At 40.2% G+C, this 9,458-nt stretch overlaps 2 protein-coding genes across 2 annotated transcripts; one reads left to right on the top strand and one right to left on the bottom strand.

Annotated features, from left to right (window-relative positions):
• Positions 705-6,068, bottom strand: LOC109948709. Its single transcript, XM_020562410.1, has 3 exons — positions 3,741-6,068; positions 3,191-3,689; positions 705-2,737 (listed from the first exon to the last, which is right to left on the bottom strand). Exons 1-3 carry the CDS (start codon positions 6,066-6,068, stop codon positions 705-707), a joined length of 4,860 nt encoding a protein of 1,619 aa, XP_020417999.1.
• Positions 7,825-9,458, top strand: LOC109948708. The gene is made up of 2 exons (XM_020562409.1): positions 7,825-9,177; positions 9,231-9,458. The coding sequence occupies exons 1-2, from the start codon at positions 7,825-7,827 to the stop codon at positions 9,456-9,458; spliced, it is 1,581 nt and encodes a 526-aa protein (XP_020417998.1).

Below are 9,458 nucleotides of genomic sequence, written 5' to 3'. Positions count from 1 at the left end.
CAAACACCCACAACTTGTGTCTTTGAATGCCAACGGACCCGTAATAGCTCCTTAAAGTCTCGGAATGCGATGAAATTGGAACGAAATTGAGCTGGATATGTAATCATGAAAATCTGGAAATCTAACTTTTAGCGACGAAAAATCTGATGAACACCGCGGCTAAAAGCTCTTTGGTGACGAAAAATCTTCAAATTCTGGGCAAAACAACAGCTGCCTTTTTTTTGTGTTTTAGGTCCTTTTTTGAGCTTCAAATCGTCCTAAAACATAATGTAGGCCACCGGAGACCCCCAAACCTGGTCCAAATCATCAGAATAACCATTCTAAACATGTTGGTGGCATCAGATTGACCTGAAAAACAGCAAAAAATAAATTAGGCTGAAATTCTAGTTTTGACCAAACTAAGAACATAAAAGCTATTTTTCTGTTTTCTGGTATCTAAACTCAGCCAATGACCAAAAACACTTCTGTAACACATTTGAAACATGCTGCAAACACCCTAGGGCTATAAAAATGCGAAAATTTATCTTTGGAACACAAAATCCATAGTTTGATGACACAAAACACAACAAAAACAAAAATATGAAAATTTACGAGAAATCACACATAAACTAAAAACAAAAACGAAACAAAAGTTAAGAATGCTTGGGTTGCCTCCCAAGAAGCGCTTCTTTATAGTCATGAGCTAGACGCTGTTCTTTAGATGATTAATCAATAGATGGGGGTGGTGCATCCACGTGCATGCTCTCTTTGCCAAGCTCAAAAGATTCATAGTATGGCTTCAAGCGATGTCCGTTCACTTTGAATATGTTTCCCGTCTTGTCATTTTGAATCTCAACTGCACCGTGAGGGAAAACATTAATAACAACAAAAGGACCGTACCATCTAGAACGCAACTTACCTGGGAATAGCCGGAGGCGTGAATTGAAGAGCAAGACTTTCTGCCCTATTTCAAAGGTCTTCCTTTGAATGGCTTTGTCATGAAATGCCTTCGTCTTTTCCTTGTAAATCTGTGCACTCTCATAGGCATCATTCCTCATCTCATCCAATTCATTCACTTGGAGTCGCCTTGCATCTCCAGCCTCTTTCATATCGAAATTGAATTTCTTGATTGCCCAAAATGCTCTATGTTCAAGTTCAACCGGAAGGTGACATGCTTTACCATAAACCAAACGAAAAGGAGACATACCAATGGGGGTTTTGTAAGCTGTCCTATATGCCCATAATGCTTCATTAAGTCTCAAACTCCAATCCTTTCTCGTAGGGCTCACGGTTTTCTCCAAGATTTGCTTGATTTCTCGGTTACTAATCTCCACTTGTCCACTTGTTTGGGGATGATAAGGTGTCGAGACCCTATGTGTAATTCCATACCGCTTTAAAAGTGCCTCAAATGACCTATTGCAAAAGTGAGTGCCTCCATCGCTGATAATGGCTCTTGATGTTCCAAACCTAGAAAAGATGTTGTCCTTCACAAAACTCAAAACAACTTTTGAATCATTAGTCCGGGTAGGAATTGCTTCCACCCATTTAGAGACATAGTCAACAGAAAGGTGAATGTAAATAAAGCCATAAGAGGAAGGGAATGGTCCCATAAAATCAATGCCCCACACATCAAATATTTCAACAATAAGGATAGGCGTTAAAGGCATTTGATTCCTAGAGCTAATGTTACCGGTTCTTTGACATCTATCACATGTGGAACAATAAGTATATGCATCTTTGAACAAGCTAGGCCAATAAAAACCACATTGCAATACTTTAAGGGCTGTTTTCTTAGTACCAAAATGTCCACCACATGCAGATGAATGACAAAAGGTAAGTATAGAATTAAATTCAGATTCAGACACGCACCTTCTAACAATCTGATCTGGACAATATTTCCATAAGTATGGATCATCCCAAACATAATACCTACTTGTTTTTACAAGCTTATCCTTTTGAGCGCGAGTGAGATCCTTCGGAATCAGTTTTGAAGCCTTATAATTGATAATGTCAGCGTACCAAGGGTCCTTGGCTTCGAGGGTGAAGAGTTGCTCATCGGGGAAACTTTCACGTAGAGGAAGCACGTCCTCTTCTTCATTGGATCCTTGCGCCAGCCTACTCAAATGGTCAGCCACCACGTTTTCACTCCCTTTCTTGTCTCTAATCACCAAATCAAATTCTTGAAGCAAGAGAGTCCACCTAATCAGTCGGGGCTTGGCCTCCTTCTTTTGGAGGAGGTACCTAAGCGCGGCATGATCAGAGAATACAATTACTTTAGTGCCAATAAGATATGATCTAAATTTCTCTAAAGCAAAAATAACAGCAAGCAACTCCTTTTCTGTAGGTGAGTAATTCAACTGAGCATCATTCAAAGTCCGGGAGGCATAATAGATGGCATGTGGTACGTTGTGCACTCTTTGTCTAAGCACGGCCCCCACTGCATAATCCGAGGCGTCACACATCAACTCGAAGGGAAAATTCCAATCTGGAGGCTGCATGATGGGAGCAGACGTCAAAAGCTCCTTAAGCTTGTTAAATGCAGCCAAGCACTCTTCATTAAACTCGAATTCCACATCTTTGCCAAGCAATCGACATAGGGGCCTTGATATTTTTGAAAAGTCCTTGATGAAACGCCTATAGAACCCTACATGTCCTAGGAATGACCGAATCTCCTTAACGGTTTTGGGGGGCAGCAAGCTTCTCACAATGTCGATTTTTGCCTTGTCCACTTCAATTCCCCTACAAGAGATAATGTGACCTAATACAATACCCTGCTGTACCATGAAGTGGCACTTCTCCCAGTTGAGCACTAAATTGCATTCCTGACACCTTTTCAACACTAAAGAGAGGTTGTGAAGACAAATATCAAATGAATCACCAAAAACTGAAAAATCATCCATAAATACCTCTATTATCTCTTCTACCATATCAGAAAAAATGGACATCATGCAACGTTGAAAAGTGGCAGGTGCGTTACATAAACCAAAAGGCATACGCCTATAAGCAAACGTACCAAATGGACAGGTGAAGGTGGTCTTTTCTTGATCTTCTGGAGCTATGGCAATTTGATTGTATCCGGAGTATCCATCCAAGAGGCAATAATGACTATGACTTGCAAGACGCTCAAGCATTTGATCAATAAATGGTAACAGAAAGTGATCCTTACGTGTCGTGGTATTGAGCTTTCTATAATCTATGCATACTCTCCAACCTGTTTGAATTCTTTGAGGCACCAACTCATTGTCTTCATTCTTCACAACGGTAATTCCGGATTTCTTGGGAACAACTTGGACGGGACTCACCCACTTGCTATCCGAAATGGGGTATATAATTCCCACGTCCAAAAGCTGCAAAATTTCCTTCTTAACGACTTCTTTCATTACCGGATTCAGCCTCTTTTGGGCTTCCCTTGTAGGTTTCGATTCTCCTTCCGAAAAGATCCTATGCATGCACTTTGTAGGGCTTATTCCTCTGATGTCTGCAATGGTCCAACCTAGGGCAGTCTTGTGCTCCCTTAGAACTCGAATTAGTTTGTCTTCTTCGGATGCACTCAAATTAGAAGCAATGATCACAGGCAGCGTCTTTTCATCACCTAAATATGCATATTTCAAGTTCTCTGGAAGGGGTTTTAGCTCAACCTGTGGTGCCTTCACAATAGAGGGAACAAGCTTATTAGTAGATAATGGAAGAGGCTCAAAAATAGAGTTAAACTTACCTCTTTGGGGAGGCAAGGCCTCAAGCATATTCACAGCTTCAAGTACAGCTGTGTTCCCTTCTTCATTCACAGTTTCGGGGCTTTGGATGAGTGCCCTCTCCAATGGTGTCTCTTCTTGTGATGCATTAAATGTTTCTTGTACCATTCGCTCAAGTACATCCATGGAAAAACAAGCATGATCATCATTAGGATATTTTAATGCATCAAAGACCTTAAACTCCACGGTTTCCTCATCGAATGCCATTGTGAGAATGCCTTCATACACGTCAATTTTTGTCCTTGCTGTTCTCATGAATGGACGTCCTAGAATCAATGGAAGGTCTTTTCCAGGAATAGGAACTTCCTCCATCTCGAGCACTAGAAAGTCAGTTGGAAAAATTAGCTCATTCACCTTGACCAAAACGTCTTCCAACACTCCCTTAGGATACTTGATTGATCGATCAGCCAATTGTATGCTCACGGAAGTCTTCTTAAGCTCACCTAAATTTAAAGATTCAAAAACAGAAAAAGGCATCAAATTAATTGAAGCACCTAAGTCTAATAAAGCATGTTCAAACCTTTGATTTCCAATGAGACAAGGTATAGTAAAACTCCCTGGATCCTTTAGTTTAGGAGGTAATTTACGCAATAGCACGGCGGAGACTTCTTCACTTAAGGCCACGGTTTCATGCTCCTTGAACGTCCTCTTATTTGTACAAAGTTCTTTGAGGAATTTTGCATATCTTGGAATTTGTTGGATTGCATCGAGCAAGGGAATGTTCACTTGCACTTTTCGGAAAGTCTCTAGGATATCCTTTGAAACTTGCTCCTTTTTTGAATTCAAAAACCTACGAGGAAAAGGAACCTTTGAAGTAATTGAATGATTCACAAGAGAACTTACCTTAGAGTTGTCACTTGGAACCGTAAGCTTGGGAGAGGGGGCAGCTACTGTTTTGGTTGAATTTCTCTCCTCATTGTCATCCTTTTCCACCTTTTTTCCACTTCGAAGAGTAATCGCATTTGCGGTGTCATGGCCTCCATTAGGATTTGGAATTACTTGGCTTGGAAACTTTCCTGGCTCTCTTTGACTCAAGGAGGCTGCAATTTGTCCAACTTGATTTTCAAGGCTCTTGATTGCTGTAGACATTTGTGCCTGTGTTTGCCTTGTTTCCTGCATAAAACCCTGAGTGCTTAATGCCAAAGAATTAATTAACTCTTCTAAAGACTTACCTTGCCCATGAGGTGGTGCAGGTGCATTTTGTTGAGGAACAAATTGATTTTGTCGAACTGGGGCTGTTTGCACATTTTGGTTGTTCTTCCATCCAAAGTTAGGGTGTTGCCGCCATCCCGGATTATAAGTGTTAGAAAATGGATCGTTTCTTGGCTTTTGTTGCTGCATATAGTGTGCTTGAGCCATCTCTTCTCCATCACCATACAAGCTTGGACAAGACTCCGTAGGATGTCCGGGATTAGCACACACGGCACACACTTGTGCTTGAGGGATTAATTGCTTAACAAGGTTAGTCAAATTAGCTATTTGAGGACCAATATCACTAGCACTTACCTCATAAACACCTGCTTTCTTTGAGGGAGCTCTCCGGTAATTAAACTGTTGAGAGTTTGCTGCAATGTTCTCAAACATCTCCTTGGCTTGAGTAGCACTCTTGTTCATCAAACCTCCTCCACTAGTAGCATCAACCATCATCCTCTCCGAATCAAGTAATCCCTCATAAAAGTATTGCATAAGTAGCCAATCTTCAATTTGGTGATGAGGGCATGAAGCTAGGAGTCTCTGAAACCGATCCCAATACTCATGAAATGATTCTCCATCTAGTTGCTGCACTCCCATGATCTCCTTTCTAATATGGTTTGTCTTTTGAGCTGGAAAGAACTTTGCAAGGAACTTGGAAGCCAATGATGTCCATGTGGTGACAGATGCACTAGGTAAAGAATAGAGCCACTCCTTGGCTCGTTCCTTGAGTGAGAATGGAAATAAACGCAATCTGATTGCCTCATCACTAATCCCTCCATTGTGCATAGTCGCGCACACGGCAAAGAAATCCTTGATATGTATGTGAGGATCATCCCCAGCCTTGCCATAGAATTGCGGCAAAAGGTGAATGGTGCCACTCTTGATCTCAAAGGTGGTTGTAGTGGCTGGATACGCAATACAAGACGGCTGGTCCAATGCTTTAGGAACTGTGAAGTCCTTCAAAGGTCGGGTGAGGTTGTTGAGTTCCAACTCGTCTCCCATCTTGATTGGAAGTGTATCTTGCTTATTTTTATCTCGATGGAGATAACGAAGTGTGTTCTCTAGTTCAGGGTCGTATGGTATAAGCTCGTGACTCTGCGAACGACGACCCAGCATATACCTGAAATTGAAAACAAAACTCATTTATGTACATAAATATACTCATTTATGTACTCTTTTTACTTTGGTTTTGTAAGAGAATTAGATTTAAAAAGGGCTTATTACTTTATTTTTCTGATTTTCAGCTTTTCTGCGCTCTTAGAAGGTTTTTAAGGGAAAATCAACTTTTCGGAGGAATTTTAGCGCAAGACCAATTGGAGATGAAAGCTAACATCTTGAAGTTCAATCTATGATTTTTCTAGAATTTTCTACCGAGCCAATTGGTACAGTATTACAAGTAAAGTTAGCCCACGTGCAGACAGGACAGTTTCGTACATATTACGTGAATGTGAAGAAACGGAAGCCTTTCCGAATTTTTCAAGTTACGTGCTATATATGGTTGGAAAGATAAGACATTTATCTTTCTAAAATATATTTTTAATAATTTTTCTACAAGGTCGAAGATCCCCAAATCGTGTGAACATTGGGCTGAGCTGTATTTCCCAGTGGAGTTAGGAATTGTGATTTTTACTTTCCCATTTGGATTCCTTGTTTACCAAGACTTCTTGGACGACTTTTCAGTCAATTTTAGGGTTTAGAACTCTGATATAAGTGATATAAAAGACGAGCCAAGGCCTGATAACAATTCATTCACGTCCTAAAGAGATCAACCGCGCAAGAGGAGAAAGCTGCGAACGAGTTCTTTCTTTTCCTTCCTTCTTTTAATTTTCAGTTCTTATGTATTTATTTTTGAGTTCATCCAAGACCATGAGTAACTAATTTCTTGTTAGTTAGGGCTTAATCTTGAAGCCCTAAACATGATTTCAATTTTATAAACAAGTTTAATGGATTTTTAGTTTCTACAAGCGTGATGATTTCGGTTTCTCTATGTTATGTGAATTCTGATATTTTGTTTCTTTGAGTAGCTAACTTAGAAGCATATATTGGAATTAAAATGTTGTAGAACATAGGTCAATTGCCATATTGAATGTGTTCTTGTTTGCAACGAATAATTGGGTTAAGAACTAGTTATGAGAAATCGATTCTTGAATTCCTAATAACAAATGCCATGTTTTAGGGTTTTTGTGACACTCATATTCTCTTTGATCTTAATGGATTCTTGATTGTTAATTTGAGTAAATGCCATACTAGATTTCAATTAAGAATACACGTATTGATGTAAATGCCATACACTTTACATACACTTAAGAGAGAACCATACAACTCGAGTCAAATGCCATGATCTTGTTGTGAGTGTCGTCATCATATGCTTGCTAGAAATTGATTATCTATTGTTGTTTATGGATTGATTGATTGTTTGGAGGTGGATAGTAAGTCCTATCTATTGTTCTTGATTGATTTTAAACCAATTTCTCTTAAACTCTAATTTAAATTCTCTTTTGTTTCCTTTTCCTTATTTTGTTTGATTCACAAAAACAAATCAAAACCCCCCTTGGTGTTGGCGTGTGTTTGGAAGTCCTTTGTTTTGATTTTCATTGCGTGACATTGATAAACATCTCTTTAGATCACAATCTCCGTGGGATCGACCCTTGCTTGCTTACTATACTATCATTTGATTTGTGCACTTGCAAGGTTTTAATATTGTTGTTAAAATTTACCAACAAGTTTTTGGCGCCGTTGCCGGGGATTTTCAATCTAATTGAGTTTTGTTTTCAATTTCAGGTATATGCTGGGTCGTCGTTCGCAGAGTCACGAGCTTATACCATACGACCCTGAACTAGAGAACACACTTCGTTATCTCCATCGAGATAAAAATAAGCAAGATACACTTCCAATCAAGATGGGAGACGAGCTGGAACTCAACAACCTCACCCGACCTTTGAAGGACTTCACAGTTCCTAAAGCATTGGACCAGCCGTCTTGTATTGCGTATCCAGCCACTACAACCACCTTTGAGATCAAGAGTGGCACCATTCACCTTTTGCCGCAATTTTATGGTAAGGCTGGGGACGATCCTCACATACATATCAAGGATTTCTTTGCCGTGTGCGCGACTATGCACAATGGAGGGATTAGTGATGAGGCAATCAGATTGCGTTTATTTCCATTCTCACTCAAGGAACGAGCCAAGGAGTGGCTCTATTCTTTACCTAGTGCATCTGTCACCACATGGACATCATTGGCTTCCAAGTTCCTTGCAAAGTTCTTTCCATCTCAAAAGACAAACCATATTAGAAAGGAGATCATGGGAGTGCAGCAACTAGATGGAGAATCATTTCATGAGTATTGGGATCGGTTTCAGAGACTCCTAGCTTCATGCCCTCATCACCAAATTGAAGATTGGCTACTTATGCAATACTTTTATGAGGGATTACTTGATTCGGAGAGGATGATGGTTGATGCTACTAGTGGAGGAGGTTTGATGAACAAGAGTGCTACTCAAGCCAAGGAGATGTTTGAGAACATTGCAGCAAACTCTCAACAGTTTAATTATCGGAGAGCTCCCCCAAAGAAAGCAGGTGTTTATGAGGTAAGTGCTAGTGATATTGGTCCTCAAATAGCTAATTTGACTAACCTTGTTAAGCAATTAATCCCTCAAGCACAAGTGTGTGCCGTGTGTGCTAATCCCGGACATCCTACGGAGTCTTGTCCAAGTTTGTATGGTGATGGAGAAGAGATGGCTCAAGCACACTATATGCAGCAACAAAAGCCAAGAAACGATCCATTTTCTAACACTTATAATCCGGGATGGCGGCAACACCCTAACTTTGGATGGAAGAACAACCAAAATGTGCAAACAGCCCCAGTTCGACAAAATCAATTTGTTCCTCAACAAAATGCACCTGCACCACCTCATGGGCAAGGTAAGTCTTTAGAAGAGTTAATTAATTCTTTGGCATTAAGCACTCAGGGTTTTATGCAGGAAACAAGGCAAACACAGGCACAAATGTCTACAGCAATCAAGAGCCTTGAAAACCAAGTTGGACAAATTGCAGCCTCCTTGAGTCAAAGAGAGCCAGGAAAGTTTCCAAGCCAAGTAATTCCAAATCCTAATGGAGGCCATGACACCGCAAATGCGATTACTCTTCGAAGTGGAAAAAAGGTGGAAAAGGATGACAATGAGGAGAGAAATTCAACCAAAACAGTGGCTGCCCCCTCTCCCAAGCTTACGGTTCCAAGTGACAACTCTAAGGTAAGTTCTCTTGTGAATCATTCAATTACTTCAAAGGTTCCTTTTCCTCGTAGGTTTTTGAATTCAAAAAAGGAGCAAGTTTCAAAGGATATCCTAGAGACTTTCCGAAAAGTGCAAGTGAACATTCCCTTGCTCGATGCAATCCAACAAATTCCAAGATATGCAAAATTCTGCAAAATCTAACTCGAGTTTTTAAGCCCGAGGAGTGTTTTACACTTAATACCCTAAAGCTATCTAGCTTGGGAGTTATTGGCCTAACACTTATTACATGGGTTGATTAG

The sequence above is a fragment of the Prunus persica genome, chromosome G4 (assembly GCF_000346465.2).
Source record: "Prunus persica cultivar Lovell chromosome G4, Prunus_persica_NCBIv2, whole genome shotgun sequence".
NCBI classification, from domain to species: domain Eukaryota; kingdom Viridiplantae; phylum Streptophyta; class Magnoliopsida; order Rosales; family Rosaceae; genus Prunus; species Prunus persica.
Note: the sequence above shows the minus strand (reverse complement) of the source record. Positions and strands in the feature narration are given on the sequence as shown.

What these genes read in the sequence shown, in the direction of transcription:
- LOC109948709 (XM_020562410.1), bottom strand. Translation starts at nt 6,068, where the DNA reads ATGAGTTTTGTTTTCAATTTCAGGTATATGCTGGGTCGTCGTTCGCAG. An exon ending in ATGAAGAAGGGAACACAGCT is followed by an intron (nt 3,690 to 3,740) that starts GTACTTGAAGCT and finishes CAAAGAGGTAAG; the next exon opens with TTTAACTCTATTTTTGAGCC. An exon ending in GCCTCAAAGAATTCAAACAG is followed by an intron (nt 2,738 to 3,190) that starts GTTGGAGAGTAT and finishes GTATTGTATTAG; the next exon opens with GTCACATTATCTCTTGTAGG.
- LOC109948708 (XM_020562409.1), top strand. Translation starts at nt 7,825, where the DNA reads ATGGGAGACGAGCTGGAACTCAACAACCTCACCCGACCTTTGAAGGAC. An exon ending in TTCCAAGTGACAACTCTAAG is followed by an intron (nt 9,178 to 9,230) that starts GTAAGTTCTCTT and finishes TTTTCCTCGTAG; the next exon opens with GTTTTTGAATTCAAAAAAGG.